We start from the raw sequence: 14,107 nt of genomic DNA, 5'->3' as shown, positions 1-14,107 counted from the left end.
GGGTTCAGATGTTATTTTACAAAGTGCCAAAGACAGGGTATAGCAATGAAAATGAACTCCACATACGACAAAGTGAGTGATTAACTCTCTTGTAGTTGAAAGGATTCCGTTTTCCCTTTTAAGTCATTGCATCAACCGATCTCTTCTAATTTCAGTAAAGAGTGTTATTAGAGACACTTAGTCTAGTCAGACATACCTGGTCAGAGTAGATCTTGAGTTAGTCACTTTCTACGGATAAAACCTTGATGCAAACACTGAAGTTCTGTTGGCTTCAGCTTTCCTGGCTTAGACATGTGGATAATAATAATACCCTCATCACAGGGTGGTTGGGTTGATTAAAGGAAATACTCCATGTACACCCTCAGTACAATACATGGCGATCAAAACCACGGTATCTCAAAATCATTCTACCTCTCATTATTGAACTACCGGAGAGGCTGGGTTGTGATTCATATAACTGTGTGTAATACACTTAGAGAGAAGCCCTAGAGACATTAGCCAATGTTAACAAGTCCTCTATTCTTGCCATTCCAAACTGTACATCACTACATTCCTGACCTTTTCTCCAACACCACCAACGGAACCAATGGATCCTGGAGGTCCTTGGGGTCCCTGCAGGAGAGGAAAAGGAACACAGTTATCCTCCTTATATGACGTAATAAATCCATAAGTATGCATCTAGTTCTTCTTAAAGAGAAGTATGTGCAAGAATTCCCCAAGTCATTGGAAGGATGGGACAAAATCATGCCTTTTACTGGGTTGTCGAATTCACTGGAGGGCAAATAATTTAATTAGATTAAACTGATTTTTAAATGCACCAGACTTTTGAAGCTAAGACTGGACACTTTCCAACTCTAGTCCTGCCAGTTGGTACACAAAATGTAAATTCAATCTTCCTATCAGTGAACATGCCCTATTTAGAGGATGACTTTTGTAGTGGATCAAAATATGACTCTGGTTAGGAAGGAGGTGATCCATGCCACAAACAAGGTCAACCACCTCCCAACCTCAAAATTACTTCAGGACAATGAGAACCTAAAAGCCTTTTTGGTACATCTGCTCCTGGTACATTCTGGCCTGAATTAAAAGCAGACATAAAAGCAGTAAAGACAAGAATAGATGACTCGTTCTTGGTGAAAAGGTGAGGTCAGAAGATATGATCACCTCAAAGCTTATACATTTGCTATTGATAACAAGATAAATATCACATTACATTACAAAATCCTAGAATACTGGAACAGTGAGTTAGTTATGAAGCTCTGGGTAGATTGTTTATACAATTGAGAGGAAATATTTTACATGGTGAGAGGTGCATGATGTATAAGTACATATTACTCTAACGTATTTTATAGAGTGAAAATACAAATGCAAACTTTTAGATAAAAGACACCGATGACAGATGCATACCCAAAGGCGGGCTGGGGTACAGTCCTGGGCTCAGGCAATCAAAGCTAATCACAAACCATCTCCTCAAGTCATTGTAAGCGACAAAGGTTAAATTTTGAGACAATTCGGTAACATTGAACAGTTATCATATGCAAGGCCTGGTCTTAGTATGTTGAACTGAACAAATGTGGTTATTCTAATAAAGCTAATATTTCTAACTCACCAATAAGTATGTATTGAATGTGCACTTTGTACCTATTTTGTATTTATGGTGATTCGTTCCCTAAAAAGCCTGTTTCTTTTCTTGGAAAATGACATGGAGTAAATAGGGGACCCTTGAACTCTGTACACGCAAACACTTAGTGACAGAGTGATTATCTCCCTTGTGTTGCAGACACAGTGGTCATTAAATGTCAACACCCCATACAACTTCACAATAATTAACGTATACTTCACAGTTCTTACATCAGCTCCGTTGGGACCTTGAGGACCTCTGGGGCCGGGAGGGCCAGGTGGACCCTGTAAGAGACGGACATAAGGTTATGAGGCCGCACTTAAACGCACCTGGGAAACTGAAGGTTCGCAGCCTGCAAAAGCAGTCAGTGGAGCCCATCAGGCTTATAACACGTTCTTGGTGGACACGACGCCACATTAGCAAATGCTTCTTTATACACAGCTACGGGGAAATTAAAACTGCAGGGGAAACACTGAAAAAGGCGCCTGGCCAGTGTGGCTCAGTGGATGGAGCATTGTCCCACGCATCACGAGGTCACAGGTTCGATTACCAGTCGGGGCACATGCACATGTCTCGGTCTCAATTCCCAGGAGGGGCGTGCAGGAGGCAGCTAATCAATGTTTCTCTCTCATCGATGTTTCTATCTCTCTCTCTCCCCCTTCCTCTCTACAAATCAATAAAGGCATATTTTTAAAAATTTAAGAAGTCTATTGCTGCTATCTGGTATAATGCATTCATAATACAACTAGAAATAGTTTGTGCCAGGATAGGCCAGAATGCTAGTGTAGAAAAGGAATGAAGTTGGAACAAGAAATGGCGCCTGAGTAGCTCTGGAATTGTTAATTCTATAGAGTATTTTAAAACGTGTATACGTGTTCCATAGGTTAGAATTGAAATACGATTAACTGCCTCGTTGTCTTTCTAAAACGATGGTTCTCTCTCCTTGTTTTGCATTAAAATGAACTTGGATGCTTTTAATAAAGTATGGGTGGCCAGAATCTGTAACCTCACACTTGTGATTAGTCTGGAGTGAATGCCAGGGCATTGCTATTTTTTTTGAAGGTCACAGTTTATTTTAATATCATGGTTGAAAAGCTTGTCTACTCCCAGCGTTACCATAGGTCAGGAGAATGCATTAATATTCAGGGAACCTAGCAGCCACATCCACGGGATGCCTGCTCTCTACCCGGTGCTGCGTGGAGTCTTATGTCCCCTGTTATTCAGTTTATTGTGATGAAAAAAAATCATTTCTTATTTGAATAAAATAAAATCTAACGTTCAAGTGTAAAATTATCAAACATGTATTTTAAGGAAGTAAATATTAGAGCAATCTTTATTGAAAGAAAGCAGCAATTAGGAAATGTATTCATTATATTTCATTATTAATTTCAATGATCCTACCTAATTGTTTCCTTACCCATTACAGTGCTTACTAAACACACATAGGTATTTCACATTTTCAGTTGAACCCTGAGAGCAGAAAGCCAGAATCAATTGATGGAAATTATGTCATCGCGTTCTAATTAATTGAGAATTCCTTGTTAAATGAAGACTTTTGAAATACAATTAATTTTAATACTGTGCTAACATTTGCTAATTATTCAAATCCTGGGAGACCACTATCCATTCTTTATTTACACCACATGAAAGTCCAGAGCTCAATACTAGTAAATAACTGAAGTGTGGCAGTTTATCTACGCCTCGGGAATATACGCACATAGAAATGGAAGATATATCACAATATATCAACCAGCGAGAGCCCCAGGTGTGTTCACCATTACCCCAAAGCGAGAAAGAAAAAACAGAGGTTCAACGTGATGAGAGAGACAATGGTCACAGATGCAGGGTGGGTAGAGGAAAGAGAAAGCATCCATTTGAAAAGCCATAGCCTTTAGGACAACTTTGTTGACATTAGTAAACCTTCAGGAGGTATTAGTAACAGGGGAATCCATCCTATCTATCCGATACCTAAAAACCAAAACGTACCATGGGACCGACATCCCCATTTTCACCTTTTTCACCAGGTGGGCCTGGCAGACCCTAAGAAAATAGAATAGAAAAACCATAAAAGTCACTCATTTATTGAAAAAGAAACACTTGGCCAATTTCTGACATAAAACCAAAAAATAAATATAAAGTTAAGTTAGAACTTTAACATGAAAATTAAGATTCAGAAACTATCATATCAAAATACTTATCATATAAGAAATGACTACATGTGATAAAACCTTCTATCTACACTTACAAATAACATGCAGGCTTTGTATAATATTACACCGTTTGAGTTTAGTTACCAGGACTCACAGAGCAGGTTGCACTCAAATGTCACCTGGCTGTGTCTTCATGGGAAGATTATTGTACTTTTCCCTTGAACTTTCTCACTAGGTCCCCCACGTAGAATTGTTTATTTTTCCTCTTTCATATCACAACATGTTGTACACAGTCAAATTGTATACAGCACTTAAAAACACAAATTTGCCACTTGCTTGTGTACTTACAATCATGAGCTCTTAGGTGTCAATTTTAAAAGTGGTAATAGTTTCAAATCTAGTATAATTATGGAGTGTTTTAATTTTTAATGTTATTTGTATATATCTTATACACTCTATACATATTTCATTTTTAAAGCTGATACAACAGAATCTCGGGTGTAATCTACTTAAGAAATAAAAAAACACATGATGCAAAGCTTTAAACTCACGCTGGTACTTTAGAAAAGTATTTACATGCACCTCACTACAGTAGCAGAAAATTATTAGACCACGACCCACAGTAATAACTGCATTTTACTCATTACTCCCTAAACCTGCACATGCGAAGTAGCTGAAACATGGCTTCTAACAGTCATGCTGACCCTTCCTGCACGGGTGAGGGTCTTTGATGTTTTCATTCTACTTTACTTATCCTGTTCCCTTTCATGTTTTATGCTGGGGATACCCCATTAAGTGGTTTTGATGATCTACTGCTTCCACATGACCCAGTTTAGGGAGAGGGCGCTTTTCCAAGTAGATATATAAACTTTTAAAACACTGGGTGTATGCTCATTTTGATGAGGAAATCTTAAGTGCTGATTTATACTGCACAACATAACCAGGATTTCATTTCTTTTTTATCGAATGTCAGACAGGTGTCTAGGAAAGTGGCCTGCTACATGGAATTCCCACGCAGTTACCATCATCTACTGTCGGTTTCAGAATTGCTAGAGAAGCTCCCGGGAGGAAATAGCCAGGTAGAGTTGCAGATTTTAGTCCGCCTGAAAACTACCTGGGAGAGATGGCTAACATTTTAGACTCCAAGATCCACAATCTCAAAGACGCTAATTCATTGCTGGAGCACACAAGCTTAAATTCTTAAACATGCAAGTAGACATGAACACAGATGAAAAAAATATTTCATTTGTAAGTCCTTTTTTTTTTTAAGTAATCTGCATTGCAACTTAGGCATAATTCAGTTCTTACCAACACCATGTAAATTAACAATCACATTCCTGTATTTTATCCAGGTTTCCACCTCCTTTTTTTAGAGAGTGCATCTAATTTGGGATTCCAAATTAAATGATCTATAAATGCTAGTGGATAGATTTATTTCCTTAACAAGCCCAGCTCTGCATTGCATCATTTTTTTAGGCGTATGGTCATCCCTAATATTAACTCAATAGGAACCTGATAGAAAAAAATTTCTTTCTAATGAAGTTTGATTATAGTTTGAGTTAATTAACACATTTCGTACCGCTCATGAGTTTTCTCGTGTTTCGTGCGCCATCTGTTAAGGACCGCTCACGAGTGTTCTCGTTTTTCATGCCCAAGGTAAAAGGAGCGAATCTAGATACTTATGTAAATTTTGTTTGGTCCCTTTTCATAGAGGAAAATGTTTTACGCAGTACCATACGTTAAAAAAGTACTAGGAACTTTCATTGTTTGTTTAATTGTTTTTGTAAATAAAAACGTTATAATTATTGAAAAACAACACCTAAAGTGTATTATGATGATTTAAATAACGTGCAGTTTGCCCAAAAACGTGCTGTCCCTGGCGTATGTCTTAGAGATTTCTATGCGGTACGCAATGTGTTAAGACAGAATGTTCTTATTAAAACTAATAGAGACATAACGAGTCAGGTTCTCTTGTTGCAGAGCTAAACCTCCCTAATGGCACCGGGTGAATCAGTTTTCATGAGTCCTCAGTGTTTCCTGGGAGTAATTTATACAGGAAGAGGTTCTGTTTTAAGGTCTGCCAATCTGAAATCATTTGCCACTAAAGTGATGAAATGAAAAAATGAATTTAGTCCAAAGACGTTCATTCTATGTCTCCTTCATATGCAGACAAAGAGTAAACTTCAAACTGAAAAATCAAGTCATTTAACCAGAGTATTATATCATTATTACTTAGGTCTATTACAATTGCTAATATCTATGCTGCCATGAAGACTCAATTAAAGGAAGTAGATCAATTATGAACATGTTAATCACATTAACATCGTTTCAGATTCCTGATTTAAAGAGGTGACCATGGCAAAATAAAATCCATTTCTTAGTGTATCGATTTCTTGAGTCACCTTATCAAACAGCACATTTATTAAGTTGAGGTAATGAAGGTAATTTTTTATTTAATATGTTATAAATATAAGCTACAAGGCATCTTCTTTAATCATAAGAACTAAATTCCTGAATTACACCCTTATAGAATTCAGAGCAATCTCTTAAATGAGAAAGCAGAAAGGGAATGGTACCATAGCCATTGGCAATCTAATTTTTAATGTCTTGTTGTTTTCAAATACATGTGTTTTTCACACATTGATGTGTAGTACTCAGGATTGCTTATTTATTATTGTCTAATAAGTGTAAAAGAGTTAAACAGTAATATGAGAATAAAATCTGCATTTTCCAAGTTTAAAAGGATATTTCTTGGCATGAAAATAAAAGTGGAAAATGATGATATCATGTTCACTGGTAGACATTCAATGAGTTTTATAACAATAATAATTATGATAATATAATTAATTACATAGTTTACAATGTAATTTGTACAATTATATACATAAGCTATTTAATATTAACAACCAATACTCTGGAACTTTACTTGTGAAAATAAACATAAAAAATGAAATTTATACAAATTCCACTTCTATTTACTTTTCTATAGCCTCACAAATGTTTCAGTGCAGCGAATAGATGATTTAATTTGAACATTTCTAAAATTTCTAATGTGGCATATCTAACATCAAAATGGTACTTGAATGTTATTTAAAACAAAATTTTGCAATCTTCTAGAGCAGCAGTCGTCAGCCGGTGGTCCGTGGACCCTGGAGGTCTGTGAGGTCCGGAAAGTTGGCGACCGCTGCTCTAGAGGAGCGTGAGGCAGGTGTAGAATGAGCAAGTGGATAAGGAAAGCTCGCTGTTTCCAGTTTGTAGGAACCTGAGCGCAGTAGGAGGAGGTAGCCAATAGGACAGACGTCAGTGACGCGTGCGTTCCCTGGGAGCGACGTCAGAGACGTCAGTGACGCGTGTGTTCCCTGGGAGCGACGTCAGAGACGTCAGTGACGCGTGTGTTCCCTGGGAGCGACGTCAGAGACGTCAGTGACGTGTGTGTTCCCTGGGAGCGGCGTCAGTGACGCGTGCCTTCCCTGGGAGTGACGTCAGTGACGCGTGCGTTCCCTGGGAGTGACGTCAGTGACGCGTGCTTTCCCTGGGAGTGACGTCAGAGACGCGTGCGTTCCCTGGGAGTCCGTCTGAAATTCCTCACCTGCGGTGCTTACAGAACACACTTCCTCTCCTGAACGCACTCTATAAAACGCACATCACAATTTTAAATGTGGTTTTAAACGATCCATTCACTGTTATGTTGCTTATGTGACCCATTACTCTAACGTTTGCTGTTGGTATTTTCTGTTGGTGGCTGTGATTGACAGTTGCTGTTTCTCAGAATGCTTTTAATTTTTGCTAGCCATCTGAAATACCAATTTTCCTGCTATGACATGTACGAAAACAAAACAAAACAAGATGAAAAACCCCTTCTAACAATTTCCTTTTGGCTATCACACTTAAATAAGAGTCGTTTTTCAAACAGAAGGATAAGGACAGCAGATGTAATATCAAGGACGGGCTAAATAAACACCAGAAACAGAAACGGGGGCAGACACAGCTCCAGAAAAATGAATATTAACGGGTAAAAAGAAGTTGCAGCTCAGATACACATATAAGAAAAAGCCTTAGGGTTAGCCCTGTCCCAACATTCTGCTTTGTTTTACATCCAGCAGAAAAGCTGGCGCGAAGTAGGTGGAATGACAGAGAACACAGGCAGTGAGCAACGTACCTGAAGACCGATGGGACCAGGGGGTCCTGGGAAGCCTCTTGCTCCCTCATCCCCTTTCTGTCCAAACATCCCCTGCTGACCTCTGGGCCCTGGCTCCCCGTCGCCTCCCTGGCGGAGAACAAGGAACATGATCACAAACTGGGAAGATGGTGACTGGGATACACGTCATCATCAAGTGTAAGGGCTTCCGGTGGAATCCAAGCTGGTGTAGGCAGGAGTAAACTTGTACCAAGTGGGTTAAGCTTCCATTCTCTGCTGCAAATATCCCAGTGTTCGTTTTGTTCATATTCCTTGTTTCTGGGGTGCGGCTGATTTTAATTTTCTTGTGTACGCCAAGTGAAGTAAAAGCTTTGTCACAGGGAAAAATAACGCTCAGCACTGACTACAATGTACTTCCCAACTGGTTAGAGACTCCTGTGAGATGAAGTCACAAGGGCTTTTGTTTATAGAGATCAGCTTGGTTAGCTGTTAGATCTTTTACATTTCAGTCCATATTAAGCATACGAACAATATCACATAGTCTGGCTATGCAACAGTTCATGAATTTAATCGGGGACTGTAAGGATTGAGGTAGGCTGGGCAAGGAGGGATACTTACAGCAATTCCAGGGGCGCCAACAGGACCCTGAAGACCTGGGGGGCCGGGAGGACCCTAGGGGGAGAGAAGAATCAGGAATTCTGCCACTGAGGCCAGAGAGTCTCAGGAGCAGAGGGCGGGCCGTTCTCTTCACTTGGTGATGAAAAGAAGTCTTTTCAGTGTAGCGCAGTCAACCACTATGGAGGTTCGTCCGAGACTCACAGGTGTGTGGCTGCAGTCCATTTTACATCAGCAGGTGTGAAAGCCACTCAGGTCTGTGATGTTGCAGGTATTTAGACATGGGTTTCTGTGCTAACTTAAACAGCGGTGAAGTTTCACATCTGAAAATTTTCAGAATACCCGGTCTCTTGAATGAGGGATGTATGAGTCAGAAGGAGCACATGAGAAGTTCACCTGCGTGCTGTCATTCTAAGTGCATGCTGGGAGGTGGGGGCCCGCTGCATGGGGAAGGTAGTGGTCTAGGGAAGTTAGACTGGTCCCCGTATGTAAACATGTGGAACTGTGTGTTACTTAGTATACCAGGACTCCTTCTTGTGAACAATAGATTTGAGTAGGCTTATTAGTCTTACAGGAATACATGTTTCTTGCTAACTTACGTCTTATATGTCAATACTGAAAAGGCCTTATAAATCATCCAGGCATGAAAGAGAGTCATTGGATTAGATTGTTCCTTAGCGTAGCCGCTCCGAGTTGGAAAAAGTGCTTAAAGCGAAGTTCCAGGGAACCCAAAACCCTTCAGGTGTGAACGAGGTCAACATTCTTTTCATAACAACGAAGACTTTACTTGTCTTTAAACCACATGAAAATCTGAACTAATGATGGTAGGTAAAATTGCTGGCTGGAATTATTGCATGTATCTGAATATACACTGAGTCTGATGTTGGCTGTGGGCTTGTCATCTATGGCCTTTATTGAGCTGAGTATGTTCCCTCTAGTCCCACTTTGCTGAGACTTTTGTCATAAATGGGTCCTGGTTTTATCAAATGTTGTGTGTAGTGATATGATCATGCAGTTTTTATCCTTCATTTTGTTTGTGTGGGGTATCATGCTTATTGTTTTACGGATATTGCACCAGCCTTGCACCCCCAGAATAAATCCCACTTGATCGTGGCGTATGATCTTTTTAATGTGTTGCTGGATTTGGTTTGCTAATATTTTGTTGAGGGTTTAAGCATCTATGTTCATCAGGGATACTGGCCTGTAATTTTCTTTCTTTGTCGCATCTTTATCTGGCTTTGGAATTAGAATCATTCTGGCCTCATAAAGGGAGCTTGGGAGTCTGCCCTCCTCTTGAATTTTTTGGAAAACTTTGAGAAGGACAGTGGAAAGGGGTTTTATTAGAATCGACTGAGTTCAAAGAAATATTGGACATAAATTGTAATTGAAAAAGAAAATTCAAATTAAAAAACAGAATTGATTGAATCCCAAATGTTATAGTGTAGATGTGATAATCTTCGGATACGTAAATAAGCAGTACCAATTCTCTATCCATGGTCATCAGCAGGAGGAGTTGAGTGAATAATGCCCCCTTACTGCAGCAGGAAACTCACATTTTCTCCTTTGTCGCCCTTGCTGCCTTTCTGTCCGGGCTCCCCGATTTCACCCTGTATTGGAAAATTCGAGGTAAAGTTTATCTGTAGTATGCCATACCAATGCACCATCATCACTATCATTTCCCTATTAAATCTGATGTTTACATAATTGCAGCCTAGCCCTTCATGTCCCTGTTTCAATTGTAAAAGGTAGGTTCCCTCCGCTTCTCACTTTCTGGTATTGACTAAAACACAACTGAAGTCAACTCAACCTGGAGGAATATTGCAACAGGATTTTTACTTTATAAAATCCATTTTGTCTGAAAAATTACCATGACTGTCTGATAACAGAAGTACATTTACTTATTAAAAAATGTATAATTACATGGCAATGAAAAAGTATTTTTTCTCCTAGTTTCCAAAATGCTAAAATGTTGCACATTATCATAGCATTTTCACCAGTGTTGCTATAGTGCCTCGCAATAACATTAGACGATATATACCTTCAGACACAACATCACAGTTATACGTTCAGAATGAAGAGCTCAGAATCTTTTACGTTAGTAAAAGAGAGAGAGGTGGAGGATTATCAGACATGTTTGCAGCCCATTCCCAAGTCCTTACTCTGCAATACCCAAGACGCAAGGGCTGGGTATACACAAGTAATTGATGACACTAATTTCACATTTATTCCAAAAGCCTATGTATTCACACACAACTGAGCAATTTGGGCACCTGCTACTTTTTTCTCATCCTCTTTGCTCTTGTGTCTGTTCCGTCCTTGTTCATATCTCACCTATTTCATGGATGTTTACTAATCCCCCAAATCTGGAATAAAACTTTGGAGCCCACTCTAGATGCATGAAACTTTAGAGGAGGCACCTTCAGATTTGGGGTCTAGTCCTAGATTAACACGTAGGGCTCTTGAGGAAAAGCCACTTTCACAGGATACACCAACGAAGAGAGGGGACCCACCTTGTCTCCGTCCTCCCCGGGGGAGCCGGCGGGCCCAGCCGGCCCCGGGAGCCCCACGGGGCCTTGCACTCCGTCCCTGCCCGCGGGGCCTTGGGGCCCCTTCTCTCCCTGTAATCGAAAAGTCAACAGACCATCACTTTGTGGTGAGGAACCTGCACGCTCGCTGTTTGCTACAGATTTAAGGAGCAGCGCTAACAGTCACACTCCAGCTTCCGGATTTGCAAGGAAATTGCCTAAAGTTCTCAAGAAAAAAGTATTTTGTAAAGGAGGACGCAGAAAACCCATCGCCTCCTTCCCAGCCAGGGTGCTCTCCTTGGTAACGAGGTACGAATCGCGGGCGATGGCCCACAGGTCTGATCGATTCGTCTTAGAATTTTTATTTCGAGCACACATTTCCTAATCAAGTTCTGAATATCCATAAATCGGATGCTTGATGTTTGCAAGAACTCGCTGAGCCTTTCTTCTTGGACGGTGATACCAGACACTGGCCCTTAGCGCTAAAAATCCATGAGAACACATTTGCTCATTGCCCAACCTGGCAATAGGTTTGGTTTGTGACCTTTCTTGTATTTTTAATAAATGTTTCATGCATATTCTACAAAGTGATTTAGAACTACAGTTTCACCTGATCCCCACAAAATATTGTGGCTATCTTCTTTTCTGTCCAAGGGGGCATGGCCTCATTTTAACATTCTAAATGTTTCTGAAAGGTAATCGTTTACAGAAAACAATCATTTTAATTTGGAAACCTGTGAATAATATCACAAACAGTAATGAGAGCAAATGCTTGGACAATGGACTCAACTAGTTTAATCTAAAACTAAAACTTGCTAAAACTAAGTCTTCGTGATAAAAAAAAAAGTATTTTTAAAATTATAGGCTTAACCTAGATTACATATTTCAAGACTGACGTGTATACAAATCTATTAAACTCATATTTTTGCATATGATGTCTGATTTTCATCTACATTTACTGAATGAGTCTGTGTTTTCATCTTGGAGGATGAGAGAAAGCTTTTATTTTTTAGAAAATTAATATGATTACATCAAAAGCAGGAACCAAAAGAGGGAAGAGATCTTGACACAGCAACATAAACCTAGTGAAGAACAAAATATAGCTTATGATCACAGGTACAAAATTTTAAAAATCCAATACATGTACGATGAAGTAGCTGGTCAGATGTTCCCCATCTCGTTCACTGGAGACCCAAACTCAAATCGCATGAGAAGAGCCGCCACTTTCTATGGGTTTCACTTGCATGAAAATGATTGGACATAAATTTGTACTGCCCTGGCTGGTTTGGCTCAGTGGATAGAGCATCAGCCTGCGGACGTAAGGGTTCCAGGTTCGGTTCTGGTCAAGGGCAATGCCCGGTTTGTGGGCTTGATCCCCAGTAGGGGGCGTGCAGGAGGCAGCCAATCAGTGATTGTCTCTCATCATTGAAGTTTCTCTCTCTCCCTCTCCCTTTGAAATCAATAAAAATATATATTTAAAAAATAAAGTTGTATTACAAGAAGAGAGAAAAGTGCACACCTTTCTAAAATATAGCGGCAAGGTATAGTTTTAATCAAAATTCCAATTTTATTTTTTTTCTTAAAGGAGCCAAATCAGAAGCCTTTTACATTAATAATATCCAACTCCCTCACAGAATTAGGGTTTCATAAAGTGTGGAAAAATATCAGCTCATTTCATTGAATTTGAAATATTCTCTCCTATAAAAATAAAGAAGTGTTTCTATGCCAGGCACGTAGGCAGTGAGAATGCAGTGGCGTGTGAAGAGCTAATATCCTTGAATAAAAGTAATAACTTTTGCAGGGCGGCAGGATAATATGTTTTTCTCCTTGAAATTACTTACAGGAGCACCTTTCTCTCCGGCTGGACCGGGGGGACCCTGGGGTCCTGGACGCCCTGGCAATCCGATGGGGCCTGCGGTGCCTGCCGAACCCCGCTCCCCTGGGGAGCCCTGTACACGGGAGAAAAGGCACAGGTTACTAGTGATGGGAAAGGGGAAGCAGGCTTAGGAAGCAGGGACCTAGCAGTGGGGTCTTACAGTCCCGTGTCACTTGTAGATAATTACAAAATCTCAAGCAAGAACAGTTGTGCTCACTCGTTGAAAGATTAATTTCTAGTCCAATACCAGAGTTAGGAAATATTATTGAAAGATAAAATAATTTCAAAGGCACATATACTTAATTTTTTGAAGATGTTATGTATTTTTCATTTAAATGTAAAATTATTATACAATTAGAGATATGCATTAGTCTTTTCATAAAGTCTGTGAACAGGATGGCTTTAAAAAATATAGGATCTAAATGTACTCATGTGTAGTCAATAGAAATTTCCCAGATTTTCAGGAGAAAAAACTCCAGTTGAATGTGTATTTTCCTGAGATGATGTGGTATAAAAATTAAGACAAATATATATTTCCTTAATTGGATACCTGATGACCGGCAAGTACATGAAAATAACTTATGGCTTTTACTTAAGAAAAGAATGCTTGTTAGTTTTATAGTGAAGTATGTCTAATATTTAAAATCAATCAAATATTTTCATGTATATGAGAGAGAAAGAATGCTGATTTGAATCAATGACAATGCCCACAGTTGGTAGGTATTACGTAATATTTTTACTGTACAAAGCTGAGCTAGTTTAATGACTCCCTGGGTGTATTAATAAGATTACATTTCAGATTGCCATCTTGCCTGTGAAACCTGCATTAAAATTAACAATGAAAACATATTACTTTTCTGTAGTTAAAACACTGCTCATGATAATGTCATAGCTCATTCATTTCAAAACAACGGATGAAAACTTTTTCCATGTGTATTTGCTCCCAAAAGTACAGCTGCAATTTCCTTTTGTCAGTTATTTCAAACATTCTGTAAGTCTACATATTTTTAATAACAGCATGCTCTTCGGTGATTTCATTTTATACGTCTATAAATGAAAGGGGAAGATCTCCAGTGATACGTGGCGATTAAGCAAATCCCATTAAAAACTTGCAAGTCTCACTGGAAGATCCCCAGGCCGAATTTGAACAGAATAAACCTATGAATCCTCTAGTAGCAGCTG

The 14,107-nt window shown here is 39.4% G+C and overlaps 1 protein-coding gene across 1 annotated transcript in view; it reads right to left on the bottom strand.

Annotated features, from left to right (window-relative positions):
- The window catches only part of COL11A1 (collagen type XI alpha 1 chain), a 143,226-nt gene that overhangs the window by 24,398 nt on the left and 104,721 nt on the right, over positions 1-14,107 (bottom strand). The window contains exons 42-49 of the mRNA XM_059673716.1: positions 12,891-12,998; positions 11,035-11,142; positions 10,078-10,131; positions 8,528-8,581; positions 7,931-8,038; positions 3,608-3,661; positions 1,852-1,905; positions 559-612 (exon numbers count right to left, since the gene is read on the bottom strand). Of these exons, the coding sequence (XP_059529699.1) occupies positions 559-612; positions 1,852-1,905; positions 3,608-3,661; positions 7,931-8,038; positions 8,528-8,581; positions 10,078-10,131; positions 11,035-11,142; positions 12,891-12,998 (594 nt within the window). The remainder of the gene's footprint in view (positions 1-558; positions 613-1,851; positions 1,906-3,607; positions 3,662-7,930; positions 8,039-8,527; positions 8,582-10,077; positions 10,132-11,034; positions 11,143-12,890; positions 12,999-14,107) is intronic.

This window comes from Myotis daubentonii, chromosome 18 (assembly GCF_963259705.1).
Source record: "Myotis daubentonii chromosome 18, mMyoDau2.1, whole genome shotgun sequence".
NCBI classification, from domain to species: Eukaryota; Metazoa; Chordata; class Mammalia; order Chiroptera; family Vespertilionidae; genus Myotis; species Myotis daubentonii.
The sequence above is the reverse complement of the archived record's forward strand: the minus strand, read 5'-3'. Positions and strand labels throughout refer to the sequence as shown.